The sequence below is a fragment of the Mustela nigripes genome, chromosome 3 (genome assembly GCF_022355385.1).
Source record: "Mustela nigripes isolate SB6536 chromosome 3, MUSNIG.SB6536, whole genome shotgun sequence".
In the NCBI taxonomy this organism is placed as follows: domain Eukaryota; kingdom Metazoa; phylum Chordata; class Mammalia; order Carnivora; family Mustelidae; genus Mustela; species Mustela nigripes.
In genome coordinates, this window is record NC_081559.1 from 137,761,340 (window position 1) to 137,785,393 (window position 24,054).

Sequence of the window (24,054 nt, forward strand, 5' to 3'; positions counted from 1 at the left end):
GTTAGTTTATTCTCAAATGCCTCATTACTTGGTCTATGGAGCCGAGTGGAGGATCTTTGGGTGACAACAGGCCCTTCCAGGAGGCCCTTCCCTTAGTGGCAGTGCATTGTGGCCACCTACAAAGTTACCAGTAAATCTGACATGAAGAATTTCCACAGTTCTTATGCCAGTAAAAATATCCCGGTAAACATAAATTCGAATTCCAAGATTTTATAGCAAGAATATAAAAGAACATAATTATTGATCCTTTCATAACATTTCTGAAATAAATGTAAGCTTTCAATGCATTTGACAGGGTAAGAATATTACTTTTAAAGAATCAATATATGTATATATTACATAGCTATAATGCTTTATAGGAAAAGGTTTTTAGGAGAAATTTGCCCTGGGGCAAATTAGTAAAAGAAATTTAAATAATGGCTTTTATTTCTACTCAGAAATTTCTATATTACAACACAACAAAACTTATAACAAGAAATTTTTGCCAGGCCATTGACATGCTAAATAAAATAATGAAGGCAACTGGAATATTTTTAACATTAGTTAGTATCTTAGGACTTATCAGGATCTTTCTAGTCAACATCCTCACCCTTTGAGTACTATGTTTTAAATGTTATGTATCTTCTGAGGTTATTACATTTTTCATTAATAGAGTTTCACATGGTTAATATTTTAGCATCATATCCAGGTAAAGAGCACCATCTTTTCTTTACCTCATTCTTATAAAAGCATGCCTTATTTTTGCTATAAGTGTTTGTGGAATGAGACTGGATGAGTAAAAGGATGGATGAATGGATGGATGGATGGATGGATGGATGACAGGTAGGAGATAGGAAGGGAGGTAGATGACAGAGGGATATAGATCAATTGACCGACAGATTAATAGATAACCCTCTCTGGAAACAAAATTAATACAAACAAGAGTTTAAATGATTCCAATTTTCTATGTAAAATTTATCATGGAGTATCTGATTCTAATTTAAGACACCAATCTCTGCCTGAAAAGAGCTGCCTTTTCCTCTTTCCTCACACTTCCTGATCCAGTCAAATGTCCTCACTTATCTCCACCCACTAACCCCAGATCAACCAAGACAGGCAACTGGCTCCTGATTATATAGGACATTTTATAAACATAATCCATTGCCTCATTAGAGTTGTCTCTCTGAATATTGTTGTTTACCATCCCCATAATCCTCCGAGGTTTCTTCACTTTGTTCAATAAGACAAGTCCATTGGTTACACACTTGGATATCACAGTAATATTTAATTGCAATGGAAGTTTCTAAAGACTTAATTTTAGCTTTGTGCTTTGTGGGCCAGGGCACAGGCTGGAACAAGCTGCAAAGCACATTCTAAGTTAAGTAGCACTGATGTAGTACCTAGCACGATTGCCTCCTTCCTGAGAGCATAGCTTAATGAAGACTTTAAAGGCTGAAGATTTAGTCTTTTCAGGAGAACATTTTATTGGTGTATTCGTACATTCCAAGAAGTCATTTTAAGAGTGAAGAGAGTAAGGATTTGATGTCCCTGCAAATGGACGCTAAGCCTAGCTCTATCACTTATGAAACGCATGGCTTCGGCCAGGTCATTTAGCTTTGTGACCTTTCATTTTCCACATTTAGAATGTGTGGATAACATGACAGGGATTGTGTGAGGATTAGCATGATGCTCTTGTAAAGCATTTAGCACAGTGTCTGCAACGTAGCAATGAGAAATAAATAGTTGTTCCCATTATTTTTTATCTTGAAAAACAAGTTGCGTTGTTCTTTAGAGATACATCTAAGTTTTCTTCCCAGCAAGAGGGTTTTCCTTGGGTAATATTTTGTCATGAGTCCAGTCACAATAAGGGGCACCTGGGTGGCACAGTTGGTTATGTGTCGGACTCTTGGTTTTGACTTAGGTCCTGATCCCATAGTTGTGAGATTGAGCCCTGCATTGGGCTCCACGCTCAGCACCAAGTCTGTCTGAGATTCTCTCTCCCCCTCTCCATCTACCCCTCCCACTCACTCTCTCTCTCTTCAAAATATATAAATCTTTAAAAAAAAAAGAGAGTCCCATAACAATAATAAATTGGGTTAATGTAAACGTCGTTTGATATTTCACAAAATAAAAGGCAGCACCGATATTGTTTAAATTTCATATAAGATTAAAGGCATTGTAAACATAATACAGCTATTAAGCAACAGACTATTCATTTTGACTGGCCCTGAACTCAGTGTTTTTGACCAATGTGAGACAAATTTTTATGAACTTCTGTCAGAATGAGAACAACTACAAAAGTAGGACTGCAGCTCTTCCTGCTAAATTTTTAAAAACAAAATGTGTAACCACCTAAGTTTTCCAAACAGGTAAATTAGAAGATGATTATTTGAGGGCACCTGGGTGCCTCAGTTGGTTAAGCAACTGCCTTCGGCTCAGGTCATGATGCTAGAGTCCTGGGATGGAGGCCCACATGGGGTTCCCTGCTTGGTGGGGAGTGTGCTTCTCCCTCTGACCCTCCCCCCCTCATGCTTTCTCTCTCTCTCAAATAAATAAATAAAAATCTTAAAAAAAGAGAGAGAGAAGAGGATTACTTGAATCACAAAAATTATTTCATTTAAATAGAAAAGCATTCTTTTAACTCAGCACATCTCAACTGAGGGCAATTTGCAACACACCCCACACCCCCAACATTTTTGGTTGTCACAACTGATGGGAAGTGCAGGGAAGAGCCACTGGCATCTAATGGGTGGAGGTCAGGGCTGCTATAAACACCCCAAGTGCACAGGACAGCACCCCACGATAAGGAATGGCACCATGCCAAATGGCGATAGTGCTGAGATTGTCAAACATTACTTTACATGCACTTTTTTCGGCATATTTAAGTGTTTGAAATGGGTAGGTTACCTAGCACCAAGCATGACTTAATCAAAACTCACCTACTTTTTCATTTTATCTTTTTCTTCAGTTTCACTTAGCATGGATAATTTCATCCCAACCCTTGATGAAAATCATTGCCAAATCCCTGATTTTTCTATTCTTCACTCTTAGGTCCTATGGTTGCTGTAATGGGCAAACACAGGCCAAATACAGGAATTAGAATGTTCAGTTCGGAAGGCTAATCGAAGCTCTGAATGTGATTTAATGTCAAATCTTCTCTCTTCCTATAGGTTGAGTTTGGTTCAGGGGGAAGCCTGGTGTGGAATCGGGATTGGAACTTAGCTGGCGTCTGTTTCTCTGTTCCCTTAAGTCTTATCCCTCTAGAGATGGCACCTTGGAAGAGAAGAGAAGTAGGAAAGGTCTTACTTGAACTATTCCCATCATTAGCTGGTTTTTCACATTCTGGGTCAGGCAGAAATTTCAATATGACCCTCAAGTCTCCTGGTGTTTTCATGGGTTTTTAGTTTCCAACCAAGAGCCTTTTACTGCATAATTTATTTTGTCTTTGTCCCAAATTCCTGGCCCAGAACTTCTAAAATCCCTTTTAGGATTTTCTGAAAGATAAGGATCTTTGTTATGATAATGAGGTGACTATTAGTAAGCCCTTAATAGCTTTATTACATTTACAATGCCTTTAATCTTGTTGTGGGCTGGTTACCAGAGAGACCAACCAAGAGATTAGAGGGTTGGGACTTTTTGGGCGGCCAGACCTTTGGGAAGGGAAAGCAGGCTGGAGAATAAGTTCAATCACATGGCCAATGACTTAATCAATCATACGTATGCAGTAAGACCCCCCGTAGAAACTCTGGACAGAGAGACTCAGCGGAGTTTCCTGCTTGGTGTATATATCGATGTGCAAGAGTGACAGACCCTGGCTCAAGGAGAGGGTATGGAAGCTCTGCATTGTTTCCTTTGCCCTAACTATATCCTTTATAATAAAACCATAATCATAAGTACAGCACTTTGCTGAGTTCTGTGAGCATTAGAGCAAATAATTGAGGGGATAGTGGAAACCCCCAAATTTATAGCAAGTTGGTCAGAAGTGCGGATGACCTGGGGACCTCCAAAGTACAGGCAGCGTAAAGGCAGTCTTGTTGCGGACCATACCCTACAGGGAAACCTGTAGTTTCACGCTGACTCAAGGTGGTTAGTGGGTTAGTGTCTTGGGATAGATGCAGTACTTCCTTCTTCCTTAGATAAATTGCAGGATTATCTCTATGAAAGATGGATCATTAGCATTGCTTTGTCTTGTAGGCATTCACCTTCCGCTTCTTGCTGCTCGAGTGGAGTGCCTTTACTATTCAAGTCAGCTTTAGTGGCCGAGGGTGTGGGAGGAAGACCACCCATACGGACTCTGCTGGGAGCTGCCCACTGCTGGCCCAGGAGAAACACTCAGACCACCCTTGCCCTAACAAACTCCCCAAGGAGCAATATTCTTTGGCACTCCCAGCAAAGCAAGAGGTGGCTCTTCCTGTCAACTCTGTTTTCTTTGGGAATAGATCTCAGTCTACTATGCCCGCAACTGCAGGGCTGCAAATGAAGATCCCTGTGTGAGAAACTTCACCAGCTCTCCGTGGAAGCTTCATTAGGCTTTATATGAAAGGAGAGAGAAACTACTCTCACACCTTTCGCAGGGAAGGGGGGCAGTCTCAAAATATAATGACAACTCTGCACAAAAACTTTTCATGAATCCCCCTTTCTATTTTCTAGACCCTTCTACTGCCTTAAAATGGCAAGGAAATTAGAACAGGTTCAAAACTATTTCCTCTAAAAATGAATACCTATGGTGATTTGGTTTCTCATTCTGAAATCTCACGTTTATTATTTCTTGGCGGCAATGTACTTGGCATTTTAACATGTTACATAGTTAATTGACAGTTAGTTACAAACAAAGATGAAAAACTAGAAGAAAACAGAAATTTAAAACAAAAATTACAGGAAATGGAAAGATAATTCTCAATTAGGACAAAAAAAATCCTCAGTTAATCACTCAATGGTAGAAACATTAAACTTACAAAAAGTGATTTGTAAGAAATTTTTCTGGAAACCTCTATGTACTGTGTTTTAAATGTCTAAAAATATACATTGTAATTTATCATTTCAAGTTTATCAACTATAGAAGATAGTTTATCACACATACAAAATAGTACGTGACTTTTCAATTCAAACTAATCATGAAGGGTCTAGCACAATAAAAACAAAACTACACCAAAGAAGAGTATCATGAAATTGCAGATGACTATAAATAAAGAAGAAACTGTATAAAAGCTTCCAAACAGGAGAAAAGTTAGTTTCCAGACAAAGATTAAAAACTTAAACTGCAAGAGATCTCTCAAGGGTATTCCTGGATGCTAAAAGACAATGGAGCAACTATCTTCCAGCAATTTCCAAGTGTGCATTCTGTATTCAAACTATCCTTCCAGTGAGAAGAGAGAATTACAGTATTTCTAGGCAAGAACAGTCACCTCCCATGCATAGGGTAAGGGCACAGCTTTTCCAGATGTCGGTTGCCAAAAGAGGAAACATAAGGCCACACTGATGTATATTACTTGTATTTGTGCAGAAGTCTTCAAACCAGCTTCGCTGATCTCTGGCCCGCAGCCTACCTCACATTTTACTCTTTTGATTGTTGGACTTACAAGTAAACTAGTAAGAAAGAATTTCACAGCATTTTTGTTGTTTTTAAGATCTAAAATATTTGCATGAGGGAGGAATATACTATGTATTCTATTGTGTAACCAAATATTTCATTCCATAGTGACCTCTACTGGGAAGAAGAAATAGATCACCAGGGCTGACAAAGTAAGCAGCCAAACTGAACTAGTCAGTTCAGTCAAGGAATTGGTTAATCTGGAAAGGTAATGCTGGTTAAGTCTGCTATTAAGAATTGTTAAGGCCCAACTGTACTCTGATTATTTTTATTTTAAAAAAGATTCTGGGAAGTATTTCAAACTTATGTTGTATAGAGAATAATTAATAAATATATACATGCCACCCACTTTTATGAAATGTTTACATTTTTCCATATTTAACGCAGATCTTCTTTTAGTAAAATAATTCTGTGTGAGGTCTCTTACATCCCCTTTCTAGAAAACAGTTCCTTCCTCCCCTCGAAAGAGGGCCCTACGTGGCCTTCATCTTTCTCATGAATTTTTTCCTACTTCCCCTTCACATGAATGTATTCATATTTAATATAGAGTGATGTGGGCCAAGTTTCAAATTTTTATACAAATAGGATTACACACATACACACAACACACAATACACGCACAACAGATACACTGTTCTGAAGTGTACACTTTTCTGCTCATTGAAATGTCCTGTTATTGTGATCCTGTCCCCTCCTCCCTCAGGGGAAAACAAAACAAAACAAAACACTGAGACTTACACTGATAAGGAAAACATGATTCTTCATAATAGAGGTACTTCCGATAGTTTCCAAAGGGATTCTGTACAGAAATGTTTGAGAATCAGGACAAAGGAGAAAATCAGTATGAGCTAGTATTAAGAGCATTTACAATATGCCAGACAGCATTTTAAGGGTTTTTTGGGTTTAGTAATTTAATACACACAGCAAATCTTTAAGATAACGTCTACAGTGACCTCCACTTTACAAAGAAGGAAACCGAAGTGAAAAGAGGTTACCTAGTTTGTAGGTAACAAGTAGGTCACGCTGCTGAGCGGCCAGCCCGCCCAGGAGGCCAACCCCCTCTGACTCCCTGCTCTGAACATGCTCATATGTAGAGTTGTAATGTAGGGCCAACGTGGATGCTCTTGAATTCTACCTGTTTCCCCTCTTGTGGCTTTCTGAGACTCCCCGCCAGGCCCCAAACGGTGCTGACAGTGGCTCTCTTCTCTCTATTCTGAAATTTCACCAACCAGAAATTGAACATCCTCCTCCATGCAAAACCTCTTGGTCCCCTGGCACGAGAAAAACTAAGGTTTGTTCTTGACTCCAGCAACTGTGACCTGAGTTAAGTCAAATATAATAATTTCTCCAGATCCATTCTTTTACATAAGGCAAATATTATCCTTTTCCATTTGAAATGATCTTGTTGTGACGAAGAATAATTTAATGTGTTGTGACATCATAAGTCATTAAATAGGTGGATGGAGAAGTGGTAGGCACTTACTGACAGAAGCAAATGTGCATGAGAGCTTTTGGTTTTAATTCTTTAGCAGAGAGAAAGGGGAAGTAGACCTCTAGACCAAGTAGGGCAACAAGGAAAACCAACTGGTTAGTGTCTGCTCCCCCAGGGCAGACTTCTAGTGAAAAGCAGGAATAGCATAGTTACACCACCTGGTTTCAAGGTCCTGGGTCTCTATCTTACTAACTAGCTAACTCACTTACTGGTCATGGATGATTTAGCACTCCTCCGAGTTGCAGATCCATCCTTTATAAAGCTGTAGGATTATAATGCATCTACCTAATAAACTTGATGTGAAGGGTGCTTGGGTGGCTCAGTGGGTTAAAGCCTCTGCCTTCAGCTCAGGTCATGGTCCCAGGGTCCTAGAATCGAGCCCCACATCGGGCTCTCTGCTTGGCAGGGAGCCTGCTTCCTCCTCTCTCTGCCTGCCTCTCTGCCTACTTGTGATCTCTGTCTGTCAAATAAAGACAGAAACAGAAGGCTCTGGATTTTTTGGTGAATGGATGCAACAAAACTTAGCGTACCCCTTAGTCCTTATTAGCTGAAGTTTTCAAATTCTGAAAAGAATTTCATGGGTAAGAATGTTTTCCTTTCTTTTGAGTATCAATTATCTTTTAGTCATGTCTAAGAAAACTGTACTGAATGAATCCATTCACTCAATGAATATTAATTGAACACCTACCATCATGTGCACGCATTTTTCTAAGCATTGGGAATACAGCAGTGGACAAGACAAAACACCTGCCCTAGAAAAATCATACATTTTAATGAAAGAAACTGACAATTAGAGGAAAAACTAAACTGTGAGTTTGATCAGTTGGTGATACATGCTGCGCAGAGTACTGCAGATGAGCGATATTTAGACAGAGTGATCCAAGAAAGCGTCTCTGAAGTCCCAACAGTTTAATTTTGCTTTTGTTTCTCTTGCCTCAGGAGACATATTTAGTAAGAAGTAGCAACGGCCGAATGTCAAAGACGTGACTGCTTGTGTCTCCTCCAGGACTTCAATGGTTTCATGTCTCACATTTAGGTCTTTCATCCATTTTGAATTTATTTCTTGCGTATGGTGTGGATGGAGCTAGAGGGTATTACAGAAAGCGCAATAAGTCAGAGAAAGACAAATACCATATGATCTCACTCACATGTACAATTTAAGAAACAAAATGATCATAGAGGGGAGAAAAGAGAGCAAGAGGCAAATCAAGAAACAGACTCTTAACTACAGAGAACAGATGGTTTACCTGGGGGGGCAGAAGTAGGGGGATTGGCTAAATAGAGGATAGGGATGAAGGAGTGCACTTATTGTAATGAGGACCAGGTGTTGTATGGAAGTGCTGAATGACTAAATTGTACACCTGAAAGTAATATTATACTGTATGTTAACTAACTAGAATTTAAAGAAAAACTTAAAAAAAAAAAAAAAAAGCCTCTCTGAAGAAGGTAGCATTGAATGCAATGGGTTGGCAAGAGATCCAAGCAATTATTTGAGAGAACAATCAAGTCAGAGGGAACAGCACGTGCAAAGGCTCTGAGACAAGAGTGAATGTGGTTTATTTAAGAAGTAGCAAGAAGGTTAGAATGGCTATAGCAGAGCGAGAAATGGGCAGGGTTTCTAACAGCTATTGTTAGAAACATAAATAGAAATAAGTTTATGTCATGCATTTTAGGCTTACTAAGGAGTCTGGATTTTATTCTAAGAGTGATCACAAATCATTACAGGTTTTGAGCAGGTGGGAAAAAAAAAAAAAAAAGACCATGGTAAAAGCAAAGAGATCTATTGGGAGACTCGTGGGGTCCAAACCAGATGAAGATCCGTGGCTGAGTGAGGGTGGAGATGAAGATGATGGTTAGTAACTAGATTCTGGATCTATTCTCAAAGTAGAGCCAACCAAAGCTATTGAAGGACTAGACGTGTTGTGTGAGGTAAGGAAAGGAATTAAGGATGAAACCTATGTTTGGGACCCAATTAATTAGCTAATAAAGGGGCACCTGGGTGGCTCAGGTCATGATCCCAGGGTCCTGAGATCAAGTCCTACATCAGGCTCCCTGCTCTGCAGGGAGCCTGCTTCTCCCTCTCCCACTCCCCCTGCTTATGTTCCTTCTCTTGCTGTGTCTCTCTCAGTCAAATAAATAAATAAAGTCTTTTTAAAAAAATTCATAATCCACATTAGTGTATGGGTAAATATGTGGCTCTGAGAAGTCCATGGAAAGGAAAACTGACACTTATTTAAAACCAGGATTTCCCAAATTGTGTGTGTGTGTGTGTGTGTGTGTGTGTGTGTGTGTTTAATCGAGTTTATTGGGAGTAACTTAACTTAAAATCCAACCATTTTAGGTATACAACTTTATGGGTTTTTATACAATCACGTAACTACCGCCACAATCCCAACTGATTTTAAATAAGTGTTAAGGGGTTAATCAGTTTGCTCAAGAGTAAACAGAAAATGGAGAAAAAATTCAAATCTACATCTTTCTGAGTTCAGAGCCTGAAATTCAAGCTGCATGGTACTGTGCTATCCAATATGGCAGCCACCAGCCATATCTGGCTACCTGGGAACTTGAAATGTGGCTATTCCAAATTGATCTGTGCATAAATGTAAAATATATGCAGGATTTTGAAGGCATTTTGAAAAATGTAAAATATCCCAGTAATTTATTATAAGGATTATATATCCAAACAATATTTTGGATATATTGGATTAAATAAACTATGACATTAAAATGAATTTCACCTCTTTTTTCTTACTTTTTTTTTTTTTAAAGATTTTATTTATTTATCAGAGAGAGAGAGGGGGAGACAGGCAGACAGAATGGCAGGCAGAGGCAGAGGGAGAAGCAGGCTCCCTACTGAGCAAGAAGCCCGAGGTGGGACTCGATCCCAGGATGCTGGGATCATGACCCGAGCCGAAGGCAGCTGCTTAACCAACTGAGCCACCCAGGCGTCCCTCTTTTTTCTTACTTTTTAAAATGTGGCTCCTAGGGGCACCTGGGTGGCTCAGTCATTAAACATCTGCCTTCAGCTTAGCTCATGATCCCAGGGTCCTGGGATGGAGCCCTGCATCCCTCTCCCTGCTCAACGAGAAGCCTCCTTCTCCCTCCTCCACTCCCCCTGTTTGTATTCCCTCTCTAAAAGTTTCTCTGTCAAATAAATAAAATCTTTAAAAAAAATAAAAGTGTCTCCTAGAAAATTAAAAATTACATATGCGGCTCATGCACTGCTTTAATAAGTAGAGGCTGTCCATAGAATTTATTTCTTAGTGTTATGGTCAAGAGTTTTCCCTTTATTTTTCTATCCGGGGGTAGAACATATCACCAGGATATGTTGTTTTATCCAGAACTGGTTTATTTCCAGAGCAAATAGATGGAAACGGCATTCTTCCTCTGGCCTCCAGCTATTTGCAGTCATATTCTTGTGCTCCCACACAATGTTACTGCTTTCACTTTTAGCAGATGCATTTTATTCAAAATATTAGCTGCTCAATGATTTGTTAAAGGCATATACCAGAAGGTTTTTCTTTTTTAAAATAAAGCAGTGAGGGGCGCCTGGGTGGCTCAGTGGGTTAAAGCCTCTGCCTTCAGCTCAGGTCATGATCTCAAGGTCCTGGGATTGAGCCCCACATCGGGCTCTCAGCTCAGCAGGGAGCCTGCTTCCTCCTCTATCTCTACCTGTCTCTCTGCCTACTTGTGATCTCTGTCAAATAAATAAATAAAATCTTAAAAAAAAATAAAATAAAATAAAGCAGTGAAATACAATGATCATGGGAAGTCAATCCTGACTCCAGCATTCAACCTGCTGCATTTCCTTGCACGGCGAGCCAGCATCTCTCTGATGCTTGTATTGTGTCAGCCACATCCCACAAGGATCCTGAAATGCACACAATACCTCCTAAAATATCTCAAGGGGCTTCAAAGATCTTCTAAATATTTTTAAAGTTCTAAAGAATTAGAGTTGTCTAAAATAATATGTTCCTTCCTGAAACCTGCTTCGTTTTAGTTCTAAACATTCCTTTAGTCTTTGGTATTAATTTACTGATTCTGAAAAAGAAAGAAGTCTTCATAAGAGTGTTCTTTTTTACTCCTATTATAGTGTTGTGTCTCTGTGTGTTTACCTGTTAGTGTCCACTACCTCAAAGTAGCATGGCAATTTGGCATTTATCTACTATCATTTTATTTCTGTGGTTCAGTAGCTATCAATCCTCTTTTGGGGAAATTTTGAAAAACACAAATGCTCGAACTTTGTCCCTAGAAATTCTGATTTAGTGACTCTGAAGTCTACCTCAGCCAACTGAGAAAATTTGATACATTACTGAAGTTGAGAACTGTTTGTGAGGACAGCCAAAGTAGTGCCTTAGGCTCCATAAAGCTTACTTTTAAAAAAGGAATTAGTGTGCACCCAGCTCTCTCTTCTGTCCTCTCTGCCTGCAAGGATACAAGGACATCTCCTCAAACCTTCTTACCAAAATCTCATTGGCTTAGATCCTTTCCCTCCACCAAACTCCTATTAGGGTTACTGCAAGCATCATTCATTAGTCTGATGTCTACATACAGTGTGTGTATGTGGGCATGGGTGTGTCCCAACTGGTCTATAATTCTTTTTTAATTTAATTTTTTATTTTTTTTTAAAGATTTTATTTATTCGTTTAATAGAGACACAGTGAGAGAGGGAACACAAGCAGGGAAAGTGGGAGAGGGAGAAGGCTTTCTGGGGGGCAGGGAGCCCTAGGTGGAGCTCAATCCCAGGACCCTGGGGTCATGACCTGAGCCGAAGGCAGATGCTTAATGACTGAGCCACCCAGGTGCCCCTGGTTTGTGATTCTTGAAGGAGAGGGATAACATCTTTATGTTCACCATGCACCATTCCAGCCAAGTACACTTCACACAAGAGGTAATTTTTTACAAAGGATGTTCTAAAAGTACACAAGATGATCCCCAATTGACAATGGTTCAACTTATGATTTTTCAACTGCATGATGGTGTGATTCAGTAGAAACCATACTTTGACTTTTGATCTTTTCCCACTAGCAGTATTTGGTAAGATAGTCTCTCATGACCCCAGGCAGCAGCAAGCTGAAGTTCCCAGTAAGCCATGTGATCACAAGAGTAGACAACCAATATACTTAAAACTATTCTTTACCTATACAGCCATTCTATTTTTTACTGTGAGTATAGTTTTTGATAAATTACATGATATATTCAACACCTTATTATAAAATAGGCTTTGTATTAGATGATTTGGCCTAACTGTGGACTAATGTAAGAGTTCTGAGCCCATTTAAAGCAGACTAAGCTATTATGTTCAGTAGGTTACATGTATTAAATGCATTTTTGATTTAACATTATTTTCAACTTAGGATGGGTTTATTGGGACAGAACCCCATTGTAAATCAAGGAAAATCTGTATGTAATTTGAATAATCAAAAGACAGTTATAACTACAGAAATAAAAGTTTATATTATTTATAATGAGATCATTAGCTTATAGTAGTGAAACATTTTTAACATGGTAAACATAATTTAAGAAATTTATAGGTTTCAAAGTGTTCCTTTACCTTGGACTCAAGGCAAAAACACTCTTGGGAATTGCAACAATACAGGGAATGTCATGTAGCCTTTATGGGAATCTATATTGGTTAGCTTGGGCTCCCTATGAAATATCACAGACTGGGTGGCTTAAACAACATACATTTATTTTCTCACAGTTCTGGAGGCTGGCAAGTCAAGGTCAAGGTACTGGCTGATTTGGTTCCTGCTGAGAACTCTCTTCCTGGCTTGTAGATGGGTACCTTCTCACTGCATCTTCCCATGGCTGGAGAGACAAAGAGGGTAGAGAGCTCTCTGGTGTCTCTTCTTACAAGGACGCTAATCCTACAGGATCAGATATTCACCATTATGACCTTATTTAACCTTACTTACCTCCTTATAGGCCCAATATCCAAGTATAGTAACATTGAGGATTAGGGTTTCAATAGATGAATTTGAGGGATGGGGTGGGTCAGACAATTCAGAATCTTTCCACAGTATCTTTGTCTGGTGATCAGCCAGCCATTACACCAATGATTCTAGTGGTGAGAAATCAGTACCTGTCAATATGTTACTGTGGAAAAGCTCTAATGGTTAGAAAGCACATGCCATATGAAGTCACATTTGTATCCCCAAAACTTCAGTCTTTGGTTCATGATGTGTTCTTAGGAACATCCCAAAACACTTCAAATCTCTCCTCTCATAAAACTGCTTTAACTAAAAATAAGTGCAGCAGTTACGGATCTCAATCCACAAATTCAAGTTTGCAAGAAATATAATCTCCTAATTTTACCCAAGGGAGGACTTCAAAATCACATTCAAGATTTTCTCTTGACTCACACATTCCTTTACCTCAAACTACTAGGATCTCGCTCCTGAAAAGCAGTCATGAAGGAAATGATACCTTATAAACTTTTCTTTTTCTTTTTTTCTTTTTTTTCAAAGATTTTATTTATTTATTTGACAGAAAGAGAGATCACAAGTAGGCAGAGAAAGAGGGGGAAGCAGGCTCCCTGCTGAGCAGAGAGCCTGATTCGGGGCTTGATCCCAGGACCCTGAGATCATGACTTGAGCCGAAGAGAGAGGCTTAACCCACTGAGCCACCCAAGCGCCCCTAAACTTTTCTATCAAAAAAATTTCCCCCATCTCAGAATGTTTACTAATTACATAAGATTTCCTGAAATGTCATGTGTTTGATATATCTATCATAGCATTAAATTAAAATACGTACAGCTGAAGTGTTATTGGGATGTTATATATTACAAGTTTTATTGTAATTTAACACTTAATCCAGCTGAGTTTTCTGATCATAGCAGAGTCAACTATTATTTCAGAAGAATAACTCTAGCATCCATGTTGATGGGCAGGTTTAAAAAATTATTCTTTTTTCTTTTATGAGACCTCCTCATCCAGACCCTTTTCCTGGCCCACGCAATAAAACTCTGTATTATTGATTTTCTGGTGGGATAAATTTTTTTTTTAAGATTTTATTTATTTATTTGGCAGACAGAGATCACAAGTAGGCAGAGAGGCAGGGAGGTTGGGGGGGGGGAGCGGGTAGGGAGCAGACTCCCGGTTGAGCAGAGAGCCTGAGGCAGGGCTCGATCCCAGGACTCCGGGATCATGACCTGAGCTGAAGGCAGAGGCTTTAACCCACTGAGCCACCCAGGTGCCCGATTTTCTGGTGGGATAAAATTTTAAAATAATTTTTGATCCACAGTTTTAGGCCAGTCCTTCTTAAATATTCTTCAGTGAAATACCAGTAAGAGAAGAGGACAGAGAGTGCAATATGTAGCTGTAAGTAGCCCCTAAACTAAAATTTTGTTTGATGATTATGATTAAATCTTAATGAAATTATTCACCTGGGGCACCTGGGTGGCTCAGTGGGATGAGGCCTCTGCCTTCGGCTCAGGTCATGGTCCCAGGGTCCTGGGATTGAGCCCCACATCGGGCTCTCTGCTTGGTGGGGAGCCTGATTCCTCCTCTCTCTCTGCCTGCCTCTCTGCCTACTTGTGATCTCTGTCTGTCAAATAAATAAATAAAATCTTTAAAAAATAAAATCTTAAAAAAAATTATTCACCTCATTTCATTACATACCATTGCTTTAAATATTAAAAAAAGTTTCACTTTCCTGAATCTTTCAGTAAAATGATGCCACAGGAAAATATGTTTACTTTATGGTTTTGAATAAACTGGTGTTATACCTAAGAATAACCTTTAACTCCAGGCTGGGAAGAAGCGGAGGCTTGGAGGAAAGAAAGAAAAAGCAGACCCTTTGTGTGAGAGCCCTGAATGACAAAAAAAAAGTTTCAGTTTAGAAACCAGGGGTTTGTTTGCTTTGCTCATAATGTGCCTTAACCCTTATTTCCTTAGACTCTATTCCCCTGTATTGTTTGCAAATGCGACTTACTTTCCATGGGACCATTAGAGCCCTAAGGTGCAGTCAGTCCCTTCCAACTTAACACTCTCTACGAGATAGTCCAAATGTCCTGCTTGTCCAGCTAATATTAACTGAGCACTTATTATGCACCTGGTTTCCCTTTAAACCCTTTACATTTGTCAAGTCTTTTAATCGTCCCCAAAAATCTATGATGAGGTTATTATTATAATGCCCAACATACACAAGAGAAAACTGAGATACAACTAGTCCAAGGTCACCCAGCTAGTGGATAACTGGCAGAGGTTATTACAAACTAGGCATTCTTAATGGCTACAATATAGTGCTTTATTTAAATGACTCCACATTTTAAACTATGGCCTTAAAGCAATAACAAACGTGTAAAATTAAAACACATAAAGCCTTGATAATGTTGGATGTGTTTTCAAAGTAGACTTTGTAATAATATTGGATATTGAAAAGTGCATAAATCATGTTCAGAGGTAACTATCACTCACGTAGAGAAACAGAATATAACCAGAGCCCGCTGTTCCCTCCCACGCTCTTACGTTTCAAAGTCCAAAATAAGTATCCCCTTATTGTTTAAAAGCTGAACTCCATAATCTACTTAAAACCCTAATTAAATTCATTTCCATAGTAATATACTCTTTCTAGAGTAGTGAACCTCAAAATGTGGTCCCCAGACAAGCAGCCGCTCTAGCATCATCTGGGAACTTGTTAGACTTGCAAATTCAAGGAACTCAAGCCAGACCTACAGAACAGAAACTCTGGGAGTGGAGCCCAGCAATGATGTTTCAACAACCCCCGAGCGGACTGTGACGCGCGCTAAGGTTGGAGAGGCATGGATGTACGTCCGCTGGGATGGTTTTGATTGGGGATCGCATGCTGTCTTACGCGAATACTAGCGTATAAAGCGTTACCCTTAAATAAATTCTAATAACCTACCTTTTTGAAGCACACCGCGGGTAAGATGCTTTTCTATTTTAACTAACCGCGTTTCCGTTCCCGTCCATACTGCATTTTATCAGGACTAGAAAGCAGGTTCCTCACGTCCTAATATCCCCGGTAGCCCGGGCTGTACTAGCCCAGTTGACCCGCAAAGCCCGGCCCCAGCTCCGCGACGAATTCAACATCCAGAGGCGGGAGCAGGCATCGGCCAATCAAAAGCAGCGCTCGCCCATCCTGGCAGTGTGATTGGTTGTTTCCCACCGGCGGACGCGACCCAGGGGGGCACGCCCAGGGTCTTTCAGCACCAGCCAATCCTCGCTCGGCGCCTGGAGGGGCGGACCTGTTCGAGTGATTTAACATGGCGGAAAGTGCTACCGTAGAGGCGCCGAGTCCGCGGGGTTGTGCGGATGGGGAGGACGCAGACCCCCCAGAAGAGGGGATGGCAGAAACGCCGAGAGATGATCAGGAGCAATTTGAGTGCCAGGAATTGCTCGAGTGGCAAGTGCAGGTGGGGGCCCCCGGGGAAGAAGAGGCCTCTGGCCCGGTGGCGGAGGCCGAGGCGATAGCTGCCGGTTGGATGCTCGATTTCCTCTGCCTCTCTCTTTGCCGGGCCTTCCGCGACGGTCGCTCCGAGGACTTCCGCCGGACCCGCGACAGTGCCGAAGGTGAGTGCTGGGCAGGTCCGGCGGGGGGCTGCGCTGGGGCCGGGGCGACGATGCGCCGCGGGGCGGGAACGGCGGCGGGCGGTCGAGGCCTGGTTTGCCGCGCGCCGTACACCTACCTAGTCCGCTCGGCGGCGACGGGGGCTGCTGCGGCGGTGGACCGGAGAGACCGCGGCTCTGAGGAGAACGTCGGTTCGAATCTCGCATTGGCCCGTTTTCGGCTTCTCAGTTCTTCTCAGATTCTTGTTTTTTCTCTTCAGTAAAAAGGATAAGACCCCCCCCCCTCCGCTTGTAGAACTGATAGAGGATTCGGTGAGTGAAAATGCATAAAATTGCCCAGTGTCCCAAGTTCTTTTTCTAATTTGGCGCTTGTATTTAGTGTTTCTTTCGACTCAGGTATTCCTGTGGTGGCGTTTATGAAGCGGTCACAATGGCCTCCAAGTGACCCAAGCACCAGGGTTTTCGGTTATTTTGTGAGCTTTTCCAATCCCATTTGGCCTGCTTGCACATTATAGGCTGCAGGGAAAAAATAACTTGTCAGTGAAAAGTGCTCCTTAGACAACACAGCCTTGGACCGACAAAGACACAGACTCCTAGAGAAGACTAACCTGGCTTTTTTAGTGGTAACAGAAAGGTGCTCTGCTATTTAATATAAAATTAAATATTTTGTAAAACTATATGGACACATTTCATCTTCATGGTAATCCCATTGCTTAGGCAAGTAATTTTAGTTTATAAATTGGACTAATTAAGCAGCCTCCAGTATTGGTAGGTTCAAGGGAATGTTCCACACTTGTGCCTTATCTTCCAGTTCAAGAACCCTTCCTCCAGCTCTGTCGGGTAACCCTGAACCCATGGTTAGTTAACATGAATGAGAAAGTTAAGTCGTAAATTAGTGTATTACAGTGATTTATTGAAAAAGTCCACTTTGGGGAAGAGGGTACAGTTACCTACTTGTCAATGAATTTGGGTTGGAAAGGTCAGTATGACTTCCGGTTTGGCTTAATTACCTTAATACCTTAATACAGGTATAGATGGTGTTCAGAAACAAAGTTCAGCCAAGTAAATTTGCGGATGTAATTGCAGAGCTAATAAGCAATTTCATGAATTGGGCTGACAACATCCCACCTTGCGAGTAGGCAGAGAGCTTGGTGTTGTACAAAATGGAAGATTTAAAAAAAATTTTTTTTTATTTATTATTTTTTAAAAAGATTTTATTTATTTATTTGACAGAGAGAAATCACAAGTAGATGGAGAGGCAGGCAGAGAGAGAGAGAGAGGGAAGCAGGCTGCCTGGCAAGCAGAGAGCCGGATGCGGGGAACTCGATCCCAGGACTCTGAGATCATGACCTGAGCCAAAGGCAGCCGCTCAACCCACTGAGCCACCCAGGCGCCCCCAAAATGGAAAATTTTTATAGATGGAAGGTGGGGCAAGAATGTTATTAGCAAAAGAAAAGGATTGGTTTAGGCTAGGTACTTTCCCTTAGGAGGAAGAGCAGGGGGTCGTATGCAGATTACCTCATCTTCCTTTGGGGCTGAAGACGACCCATTTGGCAGACTCTGGCTCCAGTCACAAAATTCCTTCCCAACAGGTTAAGACTGTATTTCTGGGGGACATTGAAAGTGCAATTAGATTAGGTGTTAAGCCCCAGTTTGGGCCAGTGGTTCTCTTTTAACAATGATTACATACAGAAGTATGTATGTAATACCCATATATATATGGGTATTTCTATACATCTCTAGATACAGGTTAATATATATGCATGTATTTCCTCGTTCTGTTAGGTGAAAGTGCACTGAAGCAATGTAACCCTAAGTAGCAACCTATCACTCAAGTCTTGGTTTCTAATATCAGTCCTTAAGAAAGACAACCAGAGCTCTTTGGAGAAATGGCCTGATTCTGGGACTGGGACAGGAAGTGTGCAAGATGAACCTGGAGCATCTTGTACCAGAAAATAAGGAAATGCAAAAATCGTCCAAACAAAAAAACCCCACAGCAGTGACATTACAAAGGGACAGGAACCAACTGCAAGAGCTGCCAATAGCCAGAGCAACTCGAGTAAGAAAAGTCTGGATTCGAACCCAAAGGTCAAATAATTATCTATGAGTCCATAATGATGGAAATAAATGGTGGGAAAAATAAATAAGTGGGAAAAGAAACAAATCTCATACAGAAGAATTCAGGTAATTTATGTAGTAGCTACTGTGTTCTCAAGGAAGTGAAGTATAACACCCCATTCCTTAAATGCGGTCTGTGCATAGGGACTTTATTTTGAAGACAACAGTATGGAATTGGAGGGAGGTTAATTTCACAGTAGAGAAATCTAACAAACAATACTTAACTCCTAGGCAGCAAGGTCAACAGGAACAGTGCCAGTTGGTGGTATGTACACTTTATTTGACGTGTTGAAGATAGAACTTCTTTGATCTTTCTCCCAAAACCCCTTCACTCATTCAAATTGTAAGGAAAACATCAAACTGCAATACAAAATGCCTCAAAACTGCCACGGTCCTCAAAACCATAGGAGTCTGAGAAACTTTCATAGCCAAGCAATGCCTAAAGAGACATGATAACTGAATGTAATGTCCTGGGTGGGATCTACAGCAGAAGAAGGACATGAAGTAAAAACTAAGAAAAGCTGAATAAAGCATGGACTCTAGTTAATATTAAGATGTTACTAACGGGAAACTGGGTGGAGGGAGTATAGGACTTAATCTTCACAATATTTTAAATTAAAAACCTTTCTAAAAAATAGACTCCTTTTGAGGTTCTAGAACAACACCCAAAGAATAATCTAGGCCACCTCTATTATTTTGAAGTTAAGGGCACAGAAACCCAGAGAAAGTAAACTATTTTCAAAGTTGTTCTGCTAATCAGTGACATATAAATTTGAACCTAGTGTTATCTGTCTCCATTTTTGACCAAAAGGACTCCCTTTTATCTTTTATAGGATTTCATGTATTACAATTTTCAGTGTTATAAAAATATACAACTCTTGATGCTTTCTCAAAAATTCTTAGCACTTTCATTCGGACTCAGAATTGTTCTCACACCTCACTTAATTCAGATAATACCTTTCCCAGACTGTTATTCCTAACCTGTCTCTTTCCATGGGAAGCAGTGTAAGATAGTGGGTAAGAGCATGGGCTCCAGAATAAATTGTCTGAATTTGATTCCTGACTCTTCTACTTTCTAGTTGTAAAACGTGAATCAAGTTACTTACCTTTCAGTACCTCAATTTCTTCATCTTTAGAATGGTGACAGTAGTATCTACCTCACAGAGCTGTTGATCGGTATAAAGTAAGGTTTCTCAGCCTCAGCACTGTTGACAGGTTGCACCACATAATCCTTTGTTCTGTGTATGTATGAGAGTAGAGGGGGGTGAAGGTGGAGCTTCTGTACATAGTAGGATGTTTAGCATTTCCCTAACCTCAACTACCAGATGCTAGGAGCATCCCCCTTACATTCATAATAATCAGAATTGTCTCAGACACTGCCAGAACTCCTCTAGGGGTCAAAAAGACCTAGTTAAAAACCACTGGTGTAAAGTGCTTAGACTAGTACCTGGTATTAGAAGTGCTTAAATCTGGTTGCTGTTGTAGCTAGTCACTAGATCTCCCTATGTGTCTTTCTGTCAGCAGTGTTTGGTTACAACTGAGGAAAAAGCAGATAGCAAGGTTCAACCAGGTTTTCATTGTTTTTGCTTTATTTATTGTCTAACAGGTACAAAGAACAGAAGGGTGGTGGTGCGTAAGATAATTTGTAGTTTTTGCATAATGGACTAAAGGGAAGTGAAGGGAAGTAAAGATAGAGGTCTTTCTTCTCTCGAATATATTCTTTTGTTTTGCTTTTGTACCATACTTTTAACCTTTGTGACATTAAAATTTTAATAACTTGCATAAATTTGGGGTTGTGTCTTCTCAAACTAAAACCTTCCTGAGGAGCAGGGGCTATCTTATCAGTTCCTAACATTGGCTAGCAATAGATGTTTACTAAATATTGAATGAATTGTTTAAATTTTATATAAGTTTTGTGCTCTCTCTGAATCCTGTTTAATTATATTGTGGCTGTATTTGGTCCAGATAATCTCTAGGATAGCACAAGAGTATGCTATTTTAGAATTGAAATAAATACAAATAAATATATTTGCCTCTTACTTCCTTAGTAACTGCAGGACTGCTTTTTGATTTTGCTAGCTGATTTAATCTTTATATACAATAGCCAAGCCCTGAGTGAAGTATAACAGTGGCATCTTCAGGTTTTACTTTATAAACATTATTTCCTCAGAGAAGCTTTCCTATCTTATCCCTCCAGCTAGCTACTAAAACACACACTAGGTTTGTTATATTGCACCCGCAGCATTATGTACTTGTCTTTTTCAGTTTTCCCCATGTTTTTACTTTAATTACTCAATCATTTGTCTTTCATTTCTACATAGTAATAAACTCATTGAGGCCCAGGATTATGGTTTATGCACCATGATACTCACTGCCTAACACAATATCTGGGTGGGCATTCAAGTAGTTAGGAGATTAATATATTTTTTAAAGATTTTATTTATTTATTTGACAGACAGAGATCACAGGTAGGCAGAGAGGCAGGCAGAGAGACAGAGGAAGAGAAGCAGGCCTCCTGCTGAGCAGAGAGCAGGATGCAGAGGGACCCCGGGGATCATGACCCGAGCCAAAAGCAGAGGCTTTAACTCACTGAGCCATCCAGGCGCAGGGAGATTAATATTAATAAATTTGTTTCTATACATCTGCAATCTTATTTCTTTGGAGTTAGGGTTGTGGAGAAACAGAGGTTTTGAAGGAAAAATAAACTTTTAATTGCTGAGATTGTATCCTGGAAGTTTTAAACCTGTCTCAAACCTAATTACAATAGGGAAGGGAACTATTCTCTTTATTTTGCTGGGTGATGATCTAGACTGGAGACAGAGAAGGGGGTGACCACAAGTTCCCAAGAATGAGGGACATAAGTCCATTCTTCTACTGTCTCTATCTGAGGTACAACCCCTAAGACCCCTATCAAAGGGTAAAAGGTAGCTGTATGGACTCAGTTTGCTTCCATTTTCCAGAGCTTTTCTATCTAGCAGTCACCAGTGGACAAAGCAAAAACCAAGGCACACCCATGACAGCCCCTTCAAATTTCCAGAGTAAGTGTTAGAGCTAAGCGGCAGCTTTGAAACATTCCTCTTAGATGAGCTGCGTTATGATTTTTTTTTTTTTTTTGGCCCTGAGGAACCACACTCAAGGTGGTTTTAGCCTGGGAATTGGAACATGGAGCATCTTATTCTGCCACCACAAACTCTTCTACCAGCCAGCATGGCAAGTCTGACCTGCTCACTGTCAGCCTCTCCGCTTGCCCAGGAGCCTCTGCTTAGCAGAGCATTATAGTAGAGTGTTAAGGTGAAAGTGCAGAGCAACCGCCAGAGGTGGCTGCCCTGAGGGAGGTCATGCATCTCTGGGCCCATAGGCCTGGGGGGCTCAGTGTCGCACCTGTGGGGACTGCAGGACCAGCTTGACCAGCTTCACTGGCCTCCTGCCTCCCTCTGGTGCTACGCTGTAGCCCTCCTGGAGCTTCCGCATCAGGGTTACCGAATGCGGGAGTTGCCTATTGGGGCAGAGGCTTTATTGCACCATCCCCACGGTGAGAAAGACCAACACACTGTTTGTTGGATTCGGCTGTGAGCTCACTTCTTCGACCCTCACAACCCCTGGAAAAGACTTGGGGGCCTAGGGTCTAGTACCCTGTCGCCACCGGGCCATCCCTGTCTTCGGCCAGCTTGCCCCAGTAAATGTTTTTTTTTTTTAAAGTCTTTGTGAACTTAAGAGACTCACTTAACTGAAACCTTGACTGAAATAATATGAAGTATTTCCTATAATAGGAGTTTTAAGGTATAAAATAAGCTTCCAGCTAATGATTTGACACATTTTATAGTTTTGAATCTAATTGTCCCTTTTTGTTAGTATAGAGTGCTACCTGTGGAAGTACTATTAAATATTTATTATTCTGCATGTGAAAATCTATTTTATTTTGTAAGTGTTCATTGCTATTTTTCTCATTTTTTAAAAATTGCCTGTAAACAAAAGTATACAGTTCCCAGTTTGTGATAGTTTTTGTGTGTAACCTATTATTACTCAGCCAACCACACAGAGGCGCTGCTGGGTCAAGTTTGGGTTTTTTAAAAAAATGTTTTAATGTTTTTCTTTTTCAGCTATTATTCATGGACTGTGCAGTCTAACAGCTTATCAGTTGAGAACGATATACATATGTCAGTTTTTGACAAGAATTGCCTCAGGAAAAGCCCTTGGTAAGTATGTGTTTTTATCTTATTTTGGAAATGTTTTAATCTATGCCTAAAGGTAAAACAATGAGAACAGATGAGATCTGTTATTTTTGAGAGTTTGCACAATGTGTTTGGGATGTTCATCTATACAAGCATATCTAAAGCAACTAAAAGAAATAATAGTTACAGTCTTCTTAGAGCACTGGTTGTCAAACTTAGCTTGCTTCAGAAGTATTAGAGAAATTGTTTAAAAAAACAAAACAAAACAAAAACAAAAATCAGAATTCTCCACCATGAATTCCTAATGAGGTAGGATGGATGGGAGGGGCTGTGGAGTTTGTGTTTGTATTAGAATTTCCAGATGCTTCTGACACTGCTATTGCTAAGCTATACTTTATGGAGAGTTCACCTCATACTGGACTGTATGGTAAGTTTGTGGTGAACTCTTACTATCATACACACTTTTTTTCGTAGCAACAATGATAATTGACACCTCTTATTTGAACTGGATTTCCGCACTTCTTTAGATAGTCGAATATGATTTGTAGCTATAATAGCTCTCTCCTTTATCTCTACAGGTTATTTTAGATTGTAATGGGTAAGACTGCTTCAGTTTTGAGTAATGCCTGATATTTACAACATGGTCATTTAAAGGACCTCTTGATGCAAATAATTACATATTTATGTTGGTTTTTATAATTTACATAATGCTTTCCCAGAGTGCCAGTTGGTAGGCGGTACTTAAAATGAAACCAGTTACTTACAGTCCTGTTGTATTATATGAAATTCCAGTGTGCTTATTCCATTCTCATGGCCCTCACTATCTAGCTCTGGCTCATATAGCATACTCTCTGGGAGTGAGGCTGGGTCTGGAGTTGGTGCCATGACCATAAGTGAACAGGACTAGAAGCAGAGTAGATGTTGGGGAAATCTATAAGTAGTCTGGGCCTATAACTAAAAAAGAAAACCATCTTGATGTGGACACAGAGAATTTCTGATCATGTAGACAGTAAGTTAGCATGGTTGTTAACGGTTGTTTTGTAAATTAAAATATGACAATATACTCTAAAGTGCCCAGCTGCATTTCACATACTAGCAGTTGTTCAGTAGTTCTTACTTTCTCCCCTGACAACCCTTCCCCCAACCTGTCTTTTCATTCTGAAAAGAAAT

The 24,054-nt window shown here is 40.3% G+C and overlaps 1 protein-coding gene and 1 long non-coding RNA gene across 6 annotated transcripts in view; one reads left to right on the plus strand and one right to left on the minus strand.

The window, feature by feature from the left end:
- Positions 1-7,809: 7,809 nt before the first annotated feature.
- On the minus strand, positions 7,810-16,114 carry LOC132014081 (uncharacterized). The gene is made up of 3 exons (XR_009403208.1): positions 15,930-16,114; positions 12,750-12,872; positions 7,810-8,145 (listed from the first exon to the last, which is right to left on the minus strand). It is a non-coding gene; the product is annotated as an uncharacterized LOC132014081 (long non-coding RNA).
- Positions 16,115-16,234: 120 nt separating this feature from the next.
- Positions 16,235-24,054, plus strand: part of TERF1 (telomeric repeat binding factor 1) — a 40,573-nt gene continuing 32,753 nt past the window's right edge. For 4 of the 5 annotated variants that reach the window (XM_059394710.1, XM_059394712.1, XM_059394711.1 and 1 more), the window contains exons 1-2: positions 16,238-16,597; positions 22,813-22,908. In XM_059394710.1, coding sequence (XP_059250693.1) covers positions 16,291-16,597; positions 22,813-22,908 — 403 coding nt within the window. In that variant the 5' untranslated portion in view covers positions 16,238-16,290. Of the gene's footprint in view, positions 16,598-22,812; positions 22,909-24,054 lie in introns of all 5 variants that reach the window. The other variant, XM_059394714.1, reaches the window with a different exon arrangement.